Below are 19,062 nucleotides of genomic sequence, written 5' to 3'. Positions count from 1 at the left end.
ACTGGAGGAGTTCCAACTTTTAAAACCCCTTCAATTCTAATATGTTCTGCTTGAAGTATACATTACCGGAGACCCTGTTGTGCCATTGAGGTTGAAAAAGGCTAAAGATAAAGTAACCTGGAATGCAGAAGTTAGTCGAACTGTTGGGGGGAGCTCGAATGCAAAGTTTTGGTGTACTTTTTTTTTTTTTTTTCATTCTGTATTTTGGTCACGATCCCAAAAAGCAGAAGCGAAAAGGAGCTTTGCCCTATTGGTCGCACAAAAGAGCAGCAGTTATAAAGTTGGACTTTTTTTTTGTCTTAGCTTCAGTAAGCTGGATGTAGCATGGGCTCACCAATGTACAGTACTATGGAAAAGTCTTGGGAAAATGAACATGAGTGAAGCAGGAATTTCAAACTGAAGGTTTGCTCTTTTAAAGAAACCAAAAGAGTGTCATCAGAAATGAATGTTCGAGTCAAACAAGCAGCTACTTCCTCGTTCATGTTGAATGCCGTTAGGACTATGAGGGTGTTGCCGTAGCGGCTTCTTCCATGACGTCATCGCGTACCGCTTCCTTGTCAACTCTTTGGCTGCCACTGACGTCGCTAGACGTCCGATCCGTTCGCACCGGGAGTAAGGCGGTGCCGTCGGTGGCACAAAAAAAAAAAAAAGCAATACAATTTGAAATATGAAATGTTTCCGCATCGTATGAACTTTTGGAAGGCTGAGAATCGGTCAAAGTGCTGGCCGAAAACGAGGGCGGGTACAGATGTTATATTTTAAAAATGGTTTTTTTGTTTGTTTTTTTTTTTTCAAGTCCTGTATTTGCTCCAGAAGCTATCCGAATTGGATTATTGCATTTTAGGACTTTGACATAGTACTGTACGTGAGCATTTTAAGCATGTCGCACATGATGCACTTCTACTGAAGCTCGGCCGGTCCCAAGTGGTCTGGCGTAATAATGACGTGTGGGCATATTACTCATGTTCTTACCGGTATCCTTGTCATTGTTTTCCACGGTGTGTTTTGCCTGTATGTGCGTGTGTGTGTGTGTGTGTGTGTGCCAAAGTCTGGTTTCTAGAGCCTAGGAAGACTCGTGGTCCCTCTGCGGTTGAGCCTGCGGCGGACTCTTGACGATGGTGATGACGGAGGCGGTGTTGAGGCGCGGCGCGGTGGCGAGCAGGTTGCCCCCTCCGGCCTCCAGGCCCCTGGCGAACCTCTGCAGCGCGGCCAGGCGGGCCCCCAGGCCCTCCAGCTCTTTCCTCATGCCGGCGTTCTCCGCCCCGAGTCGGTCCACCTCCCGCTGGAGCTCCATTTTCTGCTGCTCCAGGGCCTCGCGCTGGGACACCCGCTTGACCCGGCAGCTGGCGGCGTAGCCCCGGTTTTTCAAGGTGCGGCGGCGTTGCTTCAGCTTCTGGATCTCCTCGCGAGACATGCCGCGCAGGTGCAGGTTGAGCTCGCGGACAGACAGCGACATGAGCTCGCCGTCCGACAGGAAAGGCACGTTCTCGCCGCATTCCTGCTTCACCTGAACGACGGCGGGAGACGTAACGTACAGGATGAGTAAGAAAGCCAGTCGTGTAGGTCATTTGAAGGACTAACTCATTGGCTGGCATTGACGGCGATAGATGTCCGGTCCATTTTCACCGGGAGGTCAAATTGGATTGGACGTCACGTCATGTAAATAACGCTTGTAGAATGAGAAAATGTTCAAAAGTTACGGCAAAAAGTAGTTTGTAACGAAAAGACCCCCTCAGGGGACATGGAAGAACAAAAAAAAAGAAGAGAGGGAAAAAAAAGTTGACGTTAAAAAAGAAGAACCCTACAAAAAAAAAAGTACCCCGAAAGGGACACGGAAGTTCTTTTATCTGTCGATTACTTACCTTTTTATGGCTGGGTTGAAACAAAAGTGGTTGCGCGACGTCTGTAAACGGGTGTTTCCAGGGTAAAAGGGACAAATTAAACATAGTTTGGGGGCTTAATGGGCCATGAATCTGCTATGGCAGCATATAGACATATTGTTCTATCAAACAAAAACAATTCTTTTGGCTTAAAATACAGCAGTTTATTTGAAAGAGGGGTGCAAGAGCAGAAATTGCTTTTTCAGCCTTGTCTGTGTTTTCTGCCGTATATTAATATAGTTGAAGTTATGTTCAAATATTGCAATTTAAATTTGCTAATAAAATTCAGATATTTATTCTGGAATTTTTTAAAAAAATGTTTCTTTTGTAGTTTTTGAAACGAAGGTTTGAATCAAACAGTATATCACTTAAACGTGACATTTAGTTTAAGTCAATAGATATTTATTTTTCATTGATCATTTAGACGAGGGGTCCCCAAACTACGGCCCGCCTCCACATTTGGTCCGGCCTCCTGAATAATACCAGAGAGCATTTTGATTAAAAAAAATGTTTTTTTCTCAATAGGGTTAGTTATTTCCTGGCCTTTTTCTGTGAAGAACTGAGAGAGGGTTATTTGGTTATTATCTATTTAATAAAGTGTTATTATTATTTATTTTTACTATATTATATTATTATTTTATTTACTTTTGTTCCGTGAAGAATCCAGAAAGGGTTATTTGATTGTGGCTTTGTGAAAAACAATAAATGTTTACATTTAAGCACTCCTGCAATCGTCACACTTTTTTCTGTTACAAACTGACCCCTGACCCTCATCAGAGAAGGGAAAAGTTAGGTGGCTCTCACAGGAAAAAGTTTGGGGACCCCTGATTTAGACTATCAATGAATTAGGTTCATGTTCTTGAGAAACGCAGCCCTGACATTTCATGTTGACCCAATCCGTTTGCTCTTATTACCGTTTATTTTTATTTATGCTTATGAATGTGTATGCTGTTATATCGGCCCTACCAATGTTGAGACCAAACCTACGCCCTTGCTTTCCCCCAGATTTACTTGGAAAGCAATGTTGTGTGTAAATGGCTAAAAGAGAATGTCCTCCTTCCCTCCCACCGTTTCCCGGTCGTGTGCGTTACCTTCAGGGCTTTGCTGTTCCTCTCCGTCGCCATGATTCCACGCTCCTCGGGTTTCCCCCAAGAACCAGTCGGCGCAGATTCAGGTGCTCTGGAAAGAAACAAACAGGATTCAACAGCTGTTTATTTATTTTTTTACAAGGTAAACGGTCACATGCGAGTCAGCGCGTCACGCCGTTTTGGTTGATATCTGGCCTGACATTTACGTCCGCTCACAAGACCGCCAGTCATGCACGGCGGACGTAGAAAAGGAGAAGCCTCGCATCTCTCATTCCCCTGCTGACACACACACACACTCTAATTCTGTGGTTTGATATCAGAGGAAGTTTTTTTTTTTTTTTTTGAAAGTGACAGGCCTTTTTGTTTATTGCGTGCTAAGGAGGAAGTTACTAAGGCAAAAATGTTGTCCTTATGCTTGCTCAAAGCAGGTGTCCTAAGCAGCACTTCCTCCTGTCAACACACTGCCAACGGTCCAAAACTTTCATTAGGAAAAATTCTTACTGCTAGCTAAATGTTCTCTTAATAACACACTTATATCGCAAGCATCACTATTTTTCAAAAACTCCAAATTTTAAGTGCCTCATACGTCAGAACCAATTTTTATCTGACAAAATGTCTAAAAACAAATCACGCTGACCAAAGTTGCCGATTATCAAATGTATTAATGTGTGAAGATTGCGACAGTTACAGTTGAATTCGGCTGCAGTGTTGCTGTGACGAAGCAATGACGAGGCGGAAAAAATGCCGATGCCGTGAGGACTGCTGAATATGAAAGCCCTGGACCGATGACCCTATTTTCTACGGACTATAAATCGCATGAGCCAAAAAACGTTGCACTGGAGTATAAAAAGTCACATTTTTGAGGGGAATTTGACATAAAAACACTGGACAATATATTAGTAATAACTAGGGGCGGGGACCTCCTTACGCGATACAATGGACAATACAAGGCTGACAATCATCTCACGCTGTGGCAGTGCAACAATTATTGATACGTACAGTGCTGGCCAAAAGTATTGGCACTCCTGCAATTCTGTCAGATAATGCTCAATTTTGCCCAGAAAATGATTGCAATAACAAATGCTTTGGTAGTTATATCTATATGTATTTTTGCTTGCAATGAAAAAACACAAAAGAGAATGATAAAATCATTATCATTTTACACAAAAGTCCAAAAATGGGCCGGACAAGAGTATTGGCACCCTCAGCTTAATACTTTGTAGCACAACCTTTAGACAAAATAACTGCCAATAACCGCTTCCCGTATCCATGGATGAGTTTCTGACAATGCTCTGCTGGAATTTTAGATCATTCTTCTTTGGCCAACTGCTCCAAGTCTCTGAGATTTGAAGATCTCTCCACAGGTGTTCTATGGGATTCAGGTCTGGCCACCTTAGAAGTCTCCAGTGCTTTCTCTCAAACCATTTTCTAGTGTTTTTGAAGTGTGTTTTGGGTCTTCGTCCTGCCGGAAGACCTCTGAGGGAGACCCAGCTTTCTCACACTGGGCCCTACATTATGCTGGTAGTCTTCAGACTTCATAATGCCACGCACACGGTCAAGTAGTCCAGTGCCAGAGGCAGCAAAGCAACCCCAAAATATCAGGGAACCTTCGCCATGTTTGGGGATCGTGTTCTTTTCTTTGAAGGCCTCATTTTTTTCCCCCTTGTAAACTCTATGTTGATGCCTTTTCCCAAAAAGCTCTACTTTTGTCTCATCTGACCAGAGAACATTTTTGGCTTTCTCGGGTAAGTTTTGGCAAACTCCAACCTGGCTTTGTATGTCTCTGGGTCAGAAGTGGGGTCTTCCTGGGTATCCTAGCATAGAGTCCTTTTTCATCCAGACACCGACGGATAGTACGGGTTGACACTGTGGTACCCTCGGACTGTGGGACAGCTTGAACCTGTTTGGATGTTAGTCGAGGTTCTTTATCCACCATCCGCACCATCTTTCGTTGAAATCTCTGGTCAATTTTTCCTTTCCGTCCACATCTAGGGAGGTTTGCCATGTATTTACACTTATTGATGACACTGCGCACACTAGACACAGGAAAATTCAGGTCTTTGGAGATGGACTTGTAGCCTTGAGATTGCCCATGCCTCCTCACAATTTTGCTTCTCGAGTCCTCAGACAGTTCTTTGGTCTTCTTTCTTTTCCCCATGCTCAATGTGGTACACACAAGGACACAGGACAGAGGTTGATTCAACTTGAATCCATTTTAACTGGCTGCACGTGGGATTTAGTGATTGCCGCCACCTGTTATGTGCCACAGGTAAGTCACAGGTGCTGTTAATTACACGAATTAGAGAAGCGTCACATGATTTTTCAAAGGGTGCCAATACTTTGGTCTGGCCCATTTTTGGAGTTTAGTGTAAAATGATAATGATTTATTTTTTAAAATTCTCTTTAGTGTTTTTTCATTGCAAGCAAAATAAATGAAGATATTACTACCAAAGCATTTGGAATTGCAATCATTTTCTGGGAGAAATTGAGCATTATCTGACAGAATTGGAGGGGTGCCAATACTTTTAGCCAGCAGTGTAGGTCAGGAAATCAGTCTCTGCTATTCTACTATAAAACTACTTTTTCATAGTTGGAGTAGTAGTTCATAGTAAAACATGCCATTTCTAAATGGAAAAACAAACAATATTTGATCTTGTTGCAGACAATTTGTCAATCATTTTTGTCTCCGTAACAGACCGATAATATTTCAGTGCGATATTTCTGTCTGTAAACGATTGATGTAAAACAGGGAGGACTGACTTGAAATGCAGCCAGTGAGTTAACATACACAACAAATTTTTTTTGACAGCGACCTTTACTGTTCCTCTACGAAACAGTGACATCTTTCTAGGACGGCGGGAGCGTGTCCATAACTTATTGGGATACAAAGTATGGCACCTCAAGTAATAATAAAATGGAGAACAACAGGCTCATGTCAACTGTTAACGCAACATGAACAGTTATTGAGACAGCTCTAGTCTTGATAACGTAACTAAATGTCTTCTGATTCCATTTGCACGGCTTGCATGTGAATGAATTTATGACTAAACTGTTCCCTGACGATCTTGTCTGTGAGCAATTTAGAGATGACAGCGGAGCAAAATGGATTGAAGGAGCACTTGGAATCGTTGCTTTTCTGCCCGCCGAGCTTGATGTTAGCAGGGCGGCACCTAACGAGCACGTCCGTCTCATTCAAATGCAATGAAGATGCTTCATTCTGAATCGGCGCGAACATGAGTGTGAAAAGAAAACGCCAGTAAAAAAAATATTTCCTAACCATTAAGTTACAAATGATACACAAAAACTAAATACGTACACTTGTGTAACACAAAACTGATGTGAGGAGTAGTGTTTGTTTAAAGCGGATCCTTTGAGCGATTCTATTTGGAAAGGTTTTGGTCGTATTAAACATCAAGTCCACGGTGGAGGTACGGGACTTCCTACATTCCACTTAAGGCCAGTTCTTTGAGCGCTTCGGTTCGGCGGGGCGAAGGTCAGGTCACCGTCACGCTGACTTTAACTTGAGGCTCTATGGTTGGCTAAAAAAAGACCGCGGGCTCGTGGCGGCGACGGTGTCTGCCGTCCAGCGACGATACTTTCCTTCATTGTGTGAAGGGCCTGAATACTTCTGAGCGGAGAAGGAAGTGTGCTACGTGTGAAAGCGTACTTCCCGATTGATATTGCCCTTCTCTTATTTAACTTCAAAAAGCTCTTTGACCCGTCTGTCAGATAGCCGTCTCGCTCAAGGTTCCAGTCAGTTATCTAATTAATCCATTATGTTTCAAAAGATATTGATCGAGTGTGACAATATATCGTCATACTTTGGATCCCTAAAGGTTAGCGATCTGCTCCCGCCATGAATTGATAGATCCTTTTAAAAAGATGTCACTGTCTAATAAAGTACTACCAACAGGTGGCGACCAAAAATTTCCACTACAATAGTGTCATCGGCTGCCATTAACGGCGCTAGACGACCAATCCATTTTGATTGAGAGGGATGGCAGTGACCGTCAGCAAATTGAGCTATCTACCGTCATTTACATCTCATTGGCTTCCACTGATAGCAGTGGATAGCCAACCCATTTTAACTGCTTTTTCACCTCATTGGCTGACATGAACGCCAATAGACCCTACTTCACCTTAAACTTCTGACTTCTAGAAATTATAACATACCTATAACTTCTCAGTTAAAAATACTATCAGATTAAGTCAGGAAGCTGTCATAAAATATTATTTTTGAAGGAACTAGTCATCGATTTTGGTACTTAAAACATGCCAACCATTTCAAGGGAATTTGTGAAGGTAATTGAAAAAAGTTACATATATCCGATTAATCGTTGAATTAATCGTCTGCTTAATTGATTATGAAAATAATTGTTAGTTGCAGCCCTAGTGGAGAAACCTCCCTTGATGATTTCCCCCACTTTTTAAGGTCACAGAGGGCTTGTTTGGAAGACGCCGATGACATTATAATGGCTGTGATGACAAAGAGGAATCATTCCAGGAGTGCACGGAGGCATGACAGGGAAGGCTGGAAAGGTGCGTTTTAAGACTCCAATAAAAGAGGAAATTTGTGGTTAGGATTCTGTCTGGATTGACATCATCCATTTTTGTCCCCCCCCCGAAAAAAAAACCTCTATAAACCTCATTGAAAATAGATGTGAAGGACAAACCTGTTATTCAAGCTGATACCACTTTCACTTTCTGTTTTGAATCGCTCTAAGGTCTTTTAACAGAGTTCAAAAAGGTTTTTCACCATTATACAGTAACCAGTTAGTGGCCCGTCGGGGTGTGACAAAATATCGATATGGTGATGCATCGTGATACTTGGTATCCTAATAGTTTATCAAGGTTTCTTTTTTGTTTTTAAACACATCATTATTTAAAAAACAAAAGAAAGCAACATATCTGTAGCAAAAATCTCCACAAGAAATGTCCCTCTCAACGCATTGGGTGCCATTGACAGCGATAGACGTCCAATTTTTCCTCGTTATTACTTGTATCGTACAATATTGTAGAATGATTTTCTGTATCGCCATATAATCGCTATCGTGAGTGCCCAGTGTCATTTTAGTCCACATTCCTGGCAAGGAAATCTAATTCAGAGGCAGGAATGACGTTAATTGGGTTGGAGTCCACTTTCAAAGCGAAAAACACGTGCTGATTGACAACGCGAAGGAACGACTATTGGCATCATATGAAAAGTGCAACGCTGTGTCATTTTTGCGTCCGGTTGATGGAATTTCCCGGGAAAAAAAAGCGTGGGCCGTCAAGTGGCCGCAAGTGAACCGCACTAGCGTCCAAATAGTCGGCGTTTCGTCAAGTCACGGTGATTCAGCAGTCCCGCAGTCGACCCACTAAAGCTAAACCGGTTAGGGCCAGTCCCTTAAAAATCCAACAAAAAGTAACCGGTCGCTGCTATATTTGTCACGAGACTTCAGGATATCCGTGTATATACTCGGCTAAAAATACCGCCTAAGAAGGTCTGCTAGGTTTTTTTTCGTGTAAGCAACAAGTGACCGCAACACGACCACGCGTAAACCGCCACAGATAACAGCGACAAACGCCGAAATGTATACATTCGGCCGGTAAACGACTACTGTATATAAAATAACACACGGTTACCTACGAGAGAGTCCTTCTACGGAGAGCGGGTTTACTGTAGTAAACAGCCTTCGCGACGCGACAGCATTCGTCATCCATTTTAGCATTATTGGAAAACATTCTAATGAAGACGCAATTACATCCAAGACTAGAATTCCATTTTATAGGCAAACAACGCGATGTAATATTACGTTATGATTATCAAGAGAGTGTCTAGATCATTCGCACGATCGCTCGAAAACATGCTTGTAATATGAGCTGCTAGCATCTTTAGCATCAGCGGTGTCGGCTACGAGAGATTAAAGTAAACAGCTGCCCACTCACTTGTTCTTGGTTTACTTGGCGAATTTCCGCTTCTATGATACGGTTCCCCCGGCGTTCGGCTGTTGTTATCGACTCGCTCACGCTTCTTTGGTGTCTCGTAGTTCTCAAATGTGACAAATTAGCCGCCTGGCTCGACTATGGCGACAAAATGTCAGTCCGCCTTTTCCCGGAATGACTAGTCCGCTGCTCTCTGAGGTGGGATTCTTTCATTCATAAAAAAAAAAAAAAAAAAAACAAGCGACAATGACGTCAGGGGTAAAGAATGAGGGCGGAGTCACCCCGCCCCCGCCGCGTACTCCGGGAGGATGTAAACAAGGAATCCCTTCGTCCTCTTTCCACGTCCTGGGCCCTCTTTTTTTTTTTTTTTTTTTTTGAAAAGAAAAGCAAGAAAAACACGCGCTGTTTACGTAAACGGGAAAGTCAAACATTGGAAAAAGTGTCAGAGTTTAAGTAAATGTTGAGTCATGTCGAGGTTAATCTATTACAAAGTGTTATCGTTTAAGTCACTTGTCGTGCTTAAACTTTGAGGTGTGCACACTTTTGGGATTTTTTTTAAGAACAGGTAGTAGATGATCCAAACCATTCGTAGGTGAGCTTAATAAACTTATACTGTCTATTTACATGGATTTATGACTGCCCATAGTTAGCTGGGGTAGGCTCTAGCACCCCCGCGACCCTCGTGAGAATAAGCGGCATGGAAGACGAATGAAAACATAACTTAGTTGTTGTATTAAGGTCATTTTGTCTACACTTACTGATTACTTGAATTTTTCTTTTATCCCAGACAATTGTTTTAGGTTGTTTAAATTACCTGACATGTTTCGGCAACGACTTTAGCCTTCATGGCAGGTAATAAAAACAATTGTCTGGGATGACAGATAAATTAAACTAAAGAATGAATAACTTATTTCAGATTGTCTTTTACAACAAATATTTCATTATTTGATGAAATTAATAAAGCATTGTGTAACGGGTACACGCAGGTCCGTTGTGGAGCGTGAAAACCTCCCTGCCGATTCCTTCAAGTAACAATGCTGGCCAGCCGCTGTTTTATGGCGCAGTAGTTAGCGTCCCTTCCGACTTTCCGAGTGGAAGCGTCGTGGCGCGCGGGTTCGCGTCCCAGTCAGCGCCTCACGAGTGTAGCGGGGGTGCAGGAGCCTAGTCCACCTAACTATGGGCAAGAGGCGGGGTACACCCTGAATTGGTCGCTACTAGCCAATCGCTGCATTTGTATGTTTTTTTTTCCTCCCCAAAATATAACAACAATAAGAAAATGAAACAAATGGGTAATGTAGTTCATGTGACTTATTCGTATGTATCCCTTGAACAGAGTACTGTTTCTATTCACAAACTGTCAAATAAAAACAAATGATAACGTGTTTTGGATACAAAGCCAAGACTGAATAAAGGCTTTTTATTTTTGTACTTCTTGAGTGCCTCGATTTTTAAAAATTATTAGCTTTTTTGATCCCCACACCGAAGAGCACCAGAAGTATACTTTGTACACCCAGCAGCACTCCAAGCACCTCTTGTCATACTGTGTTTTGGATCATTTTCAAGCATTTCAAGCAAAAACAAGTTATTTTTGGCCCGTTAACGTCAGCGGTTGTAATAAGACATCCAAACGTTAGAGAGCGCTGCTTCATTCACACGAACGACGAAATGACCCTTGCTAATGTACGTCACCTGACCCCGACGTCTCACTTTTCTACGCATGCGCACTGGTGCAACCGGTGACCTCAGGTTGTCGCATGGATACACGCTTGCTAGCATTAGCGGGGTGTTTTACAAGGAGCTTGGTAGTTGTTTGAAAAAATATACTCTATTTTTCATTGTCGACATTATAGCGTCTAAGGTTTTGTTTCGTCTGTTAACGCCGTGTCCCACTCGCAACGGGACCCGAGGGAAGTCATGGCAGGAATCGAGGAGCTTTCACCAGCTGCGGGCCCGGTGGCAACCCGGCCCCCTGAGGATGAAATTGACGACGACGAAGACGATGATGACGTGGGTTTACCTTCTAAATGTTTTTTGTTGACTATTATGCATGATGTTGCGTATATTTTGTAAGAGTTTCTTGAGAAAACGACTGCAACGAAGCTAGGTAAACTACGCTGCTCGCTACTTGAGATGACTCGCTCAGACTGCCAGGTAAATTGGCGTAATCCAACCCATCGTGCCTTGCAAGACGCGTAAAATGGTTTATCATGAGACAGACATCTCACGTCATACTATCCCCATAAAGTGCCACTGTGGGAAATGGAGCGTATCATAAACTAGGAACTTTATACAGTATGCAAGAAAAATTGGCACAAAAAGTTTATGACACGTTAATTACCATCTCGTGGAAGTGCATTTCATAGTTCGGTCCGCGACTGACTACAAGTCTCTTGCATAGACTTGGATATGTATTTTCCATCATGCAGTCAGTGGATAACGAAATTGTTTCAGCTCTTTGTTCATACAAAGAGACGACACAAAAATGCACACACTGAAATGCACACTGAAGCAAAAAAAGAAATGCATACAAGGAACAAAATACCCATACAATTAATTGTAATAAATTATCGAACAACGGAAATGAAAATTGACAGTTTTTAGCAGTGTTGCTATTTTTTGTAGCCCCTGATTCCGACACCCATCTATATACCGATGCCGTTTTTGTTTTTGTTTTGTTTTTTAAAGATGATCAATTGTAAAATTACTGCATACTCAATTGACAAATATAATTGCTATCAAGGCTTTGTCAGACACTGCTTCACTCAATATATGCCAACGACAGCTCTAGATGTCTAACCATTTGAGGTGGGATGGTTCAAATGGATAGGACGTTTACTGGCGATAAACTAATTGGTGGGATGAAATATGTTCTCTTTGAGATCTAGTTTCCAACTGTCTGTGGCACCACCCAATATGGCCACCGGCTACGTACGTTGCCATAAAATAAGTAGCGCTTGCCGTCACCGTAACCATGGAGGTCCAGTCTTGTGGCGTCCAGTCATCCATCTGAATTTTATCACCAGACACCTGCCTGTCTTACCACTTCAAAAGGATTGGACGTCTATTGCCGTCAATGCCAGTTAATGAGTTTAGTGTCTGACCAGGCCATGATAGAATTACTTTACATTCTTGTGCAGAATATAATATTAAAAGGAAAAAACAAACAAACATATATTTCAAACGTATGGACCAATACCACAGCTGGGTACCTAAAAATGGTGTCGGTGAAACACTTGTTACAAGATTGGTAAGGGTTTCTTGGTATTTATGACTTGAAAATATATACTTATGTATCATTAAAAAGGAAACTTGGCTAATGGGAGTTTCTCTTCTAGCTCGATGAGACTCTGGTGGAGCGGTTGTGGGGCCTGACAGAGATGTTTCCCGACACAGTTCGCACGGCCGCCGAGTTCTCCGCACAGTGTTCGGTCTCGCTGGCTAAAAAGTTTTACAGGTGCTCGGTCAACTGGCCCGCCCTTCGTTGGATTTTCACATTAAAACGGAGCCCGTCGGGACGCTCTTTCTCTGCCGATCTCATTCTAGTTTTTCTCGCTCGGCCCTCTGGGTGGGAACGACCTCCTTCATGATCCTGGTGTTGCCTGTTGTGTTTGAGACGGAGCGGCTACAGCTGGAGCAGCAGCAGTTACAGCAGCAGCGACAGGTGATCGCCTGCACTACAACTCAATAATAACCCATTTTCCACTAGAATAGTGCCTACGTTAACCCGTTGGCTAGACGTCCAATTCATTTTGAACGGGAGGGGCGGACGAATGAAGCCGGTCCTGCCTGTTTAAATGAATTGGACGCGACAGGCGAAGATCATATGGACTCGATAGGCCACTGCATGAGTCGTATGATGACAACCTTCTTCCCATTTCAATTATTGTAGAACTCCAGATAACCATTTATTGTATTGAATAAATATTTTTATGACACCTAACAAATTTCTACAATACACAACATTTTCCTCCTCAGATCCTGTTGGGGCCGAACACTGGAATGTCTGGTGGGGTGCCGGGCATGATGCCGTCAGCCCCCGGAAAGATGTGAGCGACATACGTGGCCGGCTCCAAGCTTGAGATCTGCTGCTGCTTATTATGCCGGGCCGGTGGCCAGAAATGGAAACGGAGAGACCGTGGGGAAATGCAAAGAACTGCTGTAACTACAAACGAAAACCGGCCTAAACTCCACATCGGTCACGCTACTTTTAGGTCACTCCATCACTCTTGGCTCGTCAAATCCAATGCTAAGAAGATGTGTCTTGACGTGTTTGTCTCACTGTCTCTCCTTATTCCAACATCACACGGAGACTGATTTTCAGGAGCACGGCTTCCACTTTTTTCCCCTCCTTAATAAATATATGTAAAGATAAGTATATCATTCTGACTAAATTGTTGTAAAGGAAACCGAGAAAAAGGGGCGATAGAATGGAAAATAGAGCAACAGGATACAGACTGTGAGTCCTTTTTTTTTTTTTTTAATTCTGAAATGAGATTCTCCGAACCATTCCTTCGCTCGTCAGTGTAGGACGTGTTTTAATCTCAGACACTGCTCTGAGTCATGTGATAAGTGACATTACGTTCAACATTTGTTTATAGGAAATAAACATGTCTCTGAAGCTTCCTTGAGCTGATTGAGGCTTTTGTGTGTGTGTTGCTTTTTGTCACAGTTTAACGCTTCTGTGTATTGTTTTGTTAAAATCTAATGCAATAATGTTCAGATGTTGACAATGGTACTTGGCCTGAATGCGAAATAATGCTCCCGTAGCTGTTTTGAAGAACTACAATGCTAAAAAAAAAGACGGGTTCAGGTAAGCCACAAAAGTGAAATTTTTCTCAAAGCACTAGAACCCTTCAGGTGTAGATAGTACTACAGTGTTTTTTTTTTATTCAATGGGTAACCATAACCTGAATAAATGAGGTGAAAAATAATTTAATGTACAGTATTCCAATGAAACAAAAACTACAAATTGCCCCGTAGATTAAAATGTTTGGATTATCAAAAATCCGAGTTCCATTGAATCTATCATCACCAAGACTCCTTTCACTTCCCGCCATGGATTTGACGGTCGCTTCACTGAATTTTGGACTACTTGTTGAAACTTGGTACATTTAGTATTTAGCAGTAAATTTCTAGCTGCTTTCAAAGCTCGCGTGTGTTGTTTACATTATTAATATTTGCGGGTACTTACTGAACGGTTTATTAGACCAGTACAAGAGACTCGCTACTTGCGCTGATTAATTACCTCTGCTCAAGCTAGGTGAGCTAACCTTGGCTAAAACCACATTCGAGGAAAGTCCCTCAACGTTGTAACCTCACAACGTTCGGAATGAAAGACTCAGAGGATCAAGTTGTTGAAGAAAATACTTCATTTCAGGATGAGGAGGTAAGACGACAGTCAAACAAATCTAAACCATCCAGAAATGCATTCTAAGCGTCGGCTACTACCAAAAATCAATTTGATATTTTTAGAATCCACGTCACCCTGTAGTGTGGGACGTTCTTATGAATATTCTTTTAACTAATGTACATAAAAAAAAAAAAAAAAAAAAGGTAGTCCAACATTTTGTATTTAAATGTACAGGATTCATTTTTCCAAGACATTGACCTTCTACAAAAGCATGGGATAGTAAGTACCTACAATGATATAAAATTTTACCACTAAAAAAACCTGATCTAAAAACATTGCTGTTTTTTTTTAAACCACAGAATATGGCAGATATCAAAAAGCTGAAGTTAGTGGGCATCTGCACAGTCAAGGGAATCCAAATGACGACTCGCAAAGCTTTGTGCAACATTAAGGGCATGTCAGAAGCAAAAGTGGAAAAAATTAAGGAGGCTGCTGGGAAGATGCTGGTAAAAATCGCTTCTGTGACACTAATTTAACTGAGTTGTCATAAAGGTTTAGGTCTTTCTTGTCCTCGTAGGATATTGGTTTTCAGACTGCCTTTGAGTACAGTGCCAAGAGGAAGAATGTTTTCCACATCACCACAGGGAGTCAGGAGTTTGAGTTAAGGCCCAACTTGATAAATATGTTCACCTGGTTGAAAGTATGTGTTGGGTTGTGAATCAGATATTTCACAATGGTTTGTCTTTGCAGTAAACTTTTAGGTGGAGGAATGGAAAGTATGGCAATCACAGAAGCCTTTGGAGGTGAGATGTGGTGCAGAGATTTTGTCACGGTTCAATGGTGAGGAAGTGGGAAGAATTAGAAAAATGTCCAAATAGCAGTCTGTGTGAGCAAGAAACCTTCAAACATAACATAGCTCATAAAAAAAAAAAAAAATTTTTTTTAAAAGTGTTTTTTCTAAGAGTCTTGTCCAAGTACACCTCACGATTAAAATGTGATATCCTGCAGAGTTCCGCACTGGAAAAACACAGCTCTCCCACACACTCTGCGGTAAGTATGCCATCTTGTTTTAAGGAAACAAAAATATAGTACCTGTCCATTATTCTGTATTCTCTATTTGTCCCAGTCACTGCTCAGCTGCCAGGAGAAGGCGGCTACTCGGGCGGGAAGGTCATCTTTATTGACACTGAAAACACCTTGTAGGGTCACGCTGATGAACGCGTGTCAACGAGAGGACAATTGTCTTCATTTTCTTTCTTGCCTTTTGTTCTTACGACCCCTAACGTCAACCGCAGTCGCCCGGACAGACTACGAGACATATCCGAGAGGTTTAATGCGGACCACGATGCCGTCCTTGACAATGTCCTTTATGCTCGGGCTTACACTAGTGAGATCACGCATCACTATGACGATATAAGGAATGAATGAGAACTACTTTTCTGTTGCGAACTCTAATTCTTACCGCTGTTCCTCCAGGTGAACATCAGATGGAGCTATTGGACTTTGTGGCAGCCAAATTCCATGAAGAAGGAGGGGTCTTCAAGCTTCTTGTAAGGAACACATTTCTATGTATTCCTCTGACTTCAAAAAATATATGGACCGTATTTGAAAATGAGTTTTCTGGTATTTGTACTCGACAGATTATCGACTCCATCATGGCGCTGTTCAGAGTGGACTTTTCGGGTCGAGGTGAGTTAGCAGAAAGGCAGCAGAAACTGGCCCAGATGCTCTCCAGACTGCAGAAGATCTCCGAAGGTATGAACCGGGACTGTCTATATCTGTAGCGCGCATAAATGTGCATGTATTTTGTCAAAGGTTTGTCGCTTTCATAGTTTACACTTCTAAAGACGTGCCCGTTCAAATCTGGGAAATCTAGGCAGTTAAAGAGAAAACAAAAAAAGTATTGGAAAGTATGGTTATGCAACCTTCTTGTAGAAATCATCCCTACAATTATTTTGTTCACACATTTATGTTTTCTTCATTTCTCAAGCTCAATACGTTGACAAAGTGCATTTTCACATGAGTGTCAAATCTTAAAAGAAATGTGTTATGTACAGGATATAAGAAGCTTTTATGTCAAACTAACTTTCAACATGAAATTGTTTGGAAGCAATTCAAATATGATAAAGCAAGGGCATAGCTTTGGTCTCAACATTGGTAGGGACAATAGCATAACCTGCATGTACACTTAGTGCTGGGGACGGGACATTAATAAAACCAAACGGATTGGGTGAACAGGGGTCAGTGATACATTTCTCACAAATGGGAACCTAATTAATTGATAGGCTAAATGATCAATGCAAAATAAATCTGTACTGACTTATACTAGCTTTCATATGTATTAGCTCAAGTGATACATCGTTCGATTCAAACCTTTGTGTTCAAAAACTACGAAAGAAACATTTTAAAAACTTGCAGAATAAATGTCTGGATTTTTTTTTTTATTATTATTATTTTTTTAGCAATTAGCGATATTTGAACATAATTTTATATATATTAACATACGCAATAATCGCTTAACGATCCAGGAATGCAAAAATATAAACAATTGTCTTAAGACCACTCAACATTCTCTGTCTAAATAAAGAAATGAAATACAACTGAAAAAACGTCTTAGTTAGGGAATACCAAAAATGGATAAAAATGGAACCTACCTTCACGTAAAACACTACGGCTTTTGTCCACAAACACGACCAAACTCAACAAAAAAATGAACGCTCCTTTGGGCTCCTTTTAGGCGACATAAATAAAAATAAATATTGGGGAGAAGGGGGTGTAAACATCGGTTCACTACGTTTCTCGCAGTTTAATTAACGTTCAAAGTAGAAAACACATAGAGGACACTTCTCTCAAAGCAGCTTCCCACTCGAGTTTTGCAGGTTAGCATATTCACACAGTTTAATGTTATGCTAACTCCGATGCAGGTCAGACTTTCAGTAGCAAAATCAGTGGCGTGTTCCCCACCTCCACAACATTGACGTCTTTTTACATTACTTACTGCGGTTGCTGCTGCTGCTGCTGGCTGGAAAAAAACATTGTATTATCCCTCCTCTTCGAAGGGGGCGGAGGAGGCGACATGTTGTCAACATGCTGTATTTCTGTCTGTGAGTGTGTGTGTGTGTGTGGGGGGGGGGTCATGTCATCAGCCAATCAAACGTGTGTTTGAGGGGAAAAAATGGACTGGCACATTCAGCAAGTGAGAAGGGGTAAATGTCAGTCTGAACATAATGAAGGTAATTCACCTAATAATGGTAGGGTCAATTCTATCCTTACAACATATGGACAGATGATCTAAATTACATATATAGCTGAAGTCATTATATAATACAAGTTGGTGGGGACAAGTTCAGCATCCTGAAAAGTTGCTAGTGTTATTTCCCTACCGTCCCTTTGCAAACCTACGCCCTTAGTACTATATGATCACGTTATGGACGTCTATGTAGTGAAAAACTCCTTTAAATTGACAGCAAAAGGATAAAGTCAGCCACATTTGGCTCTGGACCGCAATTTGCATCCCCCTGATTAGAAGTCCGTCATCGTTAATGGCATTGAAAGAGTTTTAGTTCCTTCAAAGTTTTTTTTTTTTCTTTCTTTCCCTAGAGTACAACGTGGCTGTTTTTATAACCAACCAAATGACCGCCGATCCCGGCGCTGGGATGACGTAAGTGTAATTAGTATTGGACCAAACATTGTTTTAGTCTTTGATGAGACGATTTAGGTTTCATTAGATTCCAAGCTGACCCCAAGAAGCCCATCGGGGGCCACATCCTGGCCCACGCTTCCACCACAAGGTTGAGTTTGAGGAAAGGACGCGGCGAGATGAGAATTGCCAAAATTTTTGACAGGTACACTTTTATCCCAAACCGTTGAACGAGCTCACACTGTAACTTTTGAAGGACGTAACAGTCAAAATTCCTTATCTAGTTGACTGACCTACAAAGTCTCCGGCTTTGTCAAGACTCATACCACTTTGGTTGAATAGGGCTTCATACTTTATAGCTAATTTGTGTGGTAGGCTAGGAACCATACAGTACATCACGAACATGTTGCTCCCTTAGATAATCATTTTTGACTTGCGTGAATTTTTGGGGGTTTACGAGATGATGATCATTTGTTTTTGCAGTCCAGACATGCCTGAGAATGAGGCCACTTTTGCCATCACAGCTGGAGGAATTACCGATGCTAAAGAGTAAACGGCCAACAAATACATTGTGAGCACGGTTAGCCACGTTGTCTTGGCAATTTATTCATTCAATTTGGATGAATTCCAAAATGTTTAAAAATAATATATTTCCATATTTATTCCATATTATACATTTGCATAATATATAGATTTCCATATTACAGTAAAATTAGCCATTACATTTCAGTAATTGAGCTACTTTAAGGAATATCTCAAAATGCTGTTGCATGTTCAATATTCCATTTGAATAGTTTAGTATTGTCACATTGTTCATGAAATAATAAAGTACAATATTGAGTTATGTGTAAATGTCTTATTGTTACTTTACAGGGTTTTTGTAATTAACTACATATGACGTTTCAAGCGCAAGAAACAACACTCATTTGCCTCCACAAATACTGGTACTGGCAATGTTGGGATAGATTTGCTCAAATTTGGGTAAAAAAAATGTAATAAACTTTTTGCCCGCCTCCTTACCACATTTTCATACATGTATGGGGTGACTCGGACTCAAACGTGCAAAAAATATGTAGTCAGTATTTTTTAGTTTAATATTTCCTGTAATAAAAGCGTCCGACATATTAGAATCCAAATATTTCCCTTCATTACGACTCTACTACTGTGTTAATTTCGGTT

General features: G+C 41.5%; 3 protein-coding genes across 5 annotated transcripts; 2 read left to right on the top strand and 1 right to left on the bottom strand.

Moving 5' to 3' along the window:
* Positions 1-756: 756 nt before the first annotated feature.
* maff (v-maf avian musculoaponeurotic fibrosarcoma oncogene homolog F) lies at positions 757-9,101 on the bottom strand. Its single transcript, XM_057827023.1, has 3 exons — positions 8,897-9,101; positions 2,972-3,059; positions 757-1,507 (listed from the first exon to the last, which is right to left on the bottom strand). Exons 2-3 carry the CDS (start codon positions 3,002-3,004, stop codon positions 1,064-1,066), a joined length of 477 nt encoding a protein of 158 aa, XP_057683006.1. The 5' UTR covers positions 3,005-3,059; positions 8,897-9,101; the 3' UTR covers positions 757-1,063.
* Positions 9,102-10,598: 1,497 nt separating this feature from the next.
* tomm22 (translocase of outer mitochondrial membrane 22 homolog (yeast)) lies at positions 10,599-13,530 on the top strand. The gene is made up of 4 exons (XM_057827025.1): positions 10,599-10,900; positions 12,229-12,347; positions 12,437-12,554; positions 12,869-13,530. Exons 1-4 carry the CDS (start codon positions 10,808-10,810, stop codon positions 12,941-12,943), a joined length of 405 nt encoding a protein of 134 aa, XP_057683008.1. The 5' UTR covers positions 10,599-10,807; the 3' UTR covers positions 12,944-13,530.
* A 130-nt stretch (positions 13,531-13,660) lies between these two features.
* Positions 13,661-18,835, top strand: dmc1 (DNA meiotic recombinase 1). Of its 3 annotated transcripts, none has more exons than XM_057827021.1 (14): positions 13,661-13,998; positions 14,154-14,279; positions 14,478-14,522; positions 14,603-14,749; positions 14,821-14,903; positions 14,994-15,046; positions 15,252-15,293; positions 15,370-15,442; positions 15,539-15,630; positions 15,720-15,793; positions 15,884-15,998; positions 17,844-17,904; positions 17,972-18,088; positions 18,367-18,835. In XM_057827021.1, the coding sequence occupies exons 2-14, from the start codon at positions 14,223-14,225 to the stop codon at positions 18,434-18,436; spliced, it is 1,029 nt and encodes a 342-aa protein (XP_057683004.1). In that variant the 5' UTR covers positions 13,661-13,998; positions 14,154-14,222; the 3' UTR covers positions 18,437-18,835. The 3 variants fall into 3 exon arrangements, with proteins under 3 accessions (XP_057683004.1, XP_057683003.1, XP_057683002.1); XM_057827020.1 differs by having other exon boundaries at positions 14,150-14,279; XM_057827019.1 differs by having other exon boundaries at positions 13,661-14,279; positions 18,367-18,833.
* The last annotated feature ends 227 nt before the right edge of the window (positions 18,836-19,062 follow it).

This window comes from Corythoichthys intestinalis, chromosome 21, assembly GCF_030265065.1.
Source record: "Corythoichthys intestinalis isolate RoL2023-P3 chromosome 21, ASM3026506v1, whole genome shotgun sequence".
In the NCBI taxonomy this organism is placed as follows: domain Eukaryota; kingdom Metazoa; phylum Chordata; class Actinopteri; order Syngnathiformes; family Syngnathidae; genus Corythoichthys; species Corythoichthys intestinalis.
This window is presented reverse-complemented; position numbering and strand designations above follow the sequence as displayed.

Excerpts from the sequence above, each read along its gene's own strand:
- maff (XM_057827023.1), bottom strand. The coding sequence starts at position 3,004 with ATGGCGACGGAGAGGAACAGCAAAGCCCTGAAG. Across the intron at positions 1,508-2,971 it reads GGAACAGCAAAGCCCTGAAG|GTGAAGCAGGAATGCGGCGA; the intron begins GTAACGCACACG and ends GCCGTCGTTCAG.
- tomm22 (XM_057827025.1), top strand. The coding sequence starts at position 10,808 with ATGGCAGGAATCGAGGAGCTTTCACCAGCTGCGGGCCCGGTGGCAACC. Across the intron at positions 10,901-12,228 it reads ACGACGAAGACGATGATGAC|CTCGATGAGACTCTGGTGGA; the intron begins GTGGGTTTACCT and ends TTTCTCTTCTAG. Across the intron at positions 12,555-12,868 it reads AGTTACAGCAGCAGCGACAG|ATCCTGTTGGGGCCGAACAC; the intron begins GTGATCGCCTGC and ends TTTCCTCCTCAG.
- dmc1 (XM_057827021.1), top strand. The coding sequence starts at position 14,223 with ATGAAAGACTCAGAGGATCAAGTTGTTGAAGAAAATACTTCATTTCAG. Across the intron at positions 15,294-15,369 it reads GCTCTCCCACACACTCTGCG|TCACTGCTCAGCTGCCAGGA; the intron begins GTAAGTATGCCA and ends TATTTGTCCCAG. Across the intron at positions 15,443-15,538 it reads ATTGACACTGAAAACACCTT|TCGCCCGGACAGACTACGAG; the intron begins GTAGGGTCACGC and ends CGTCAACCGCAG.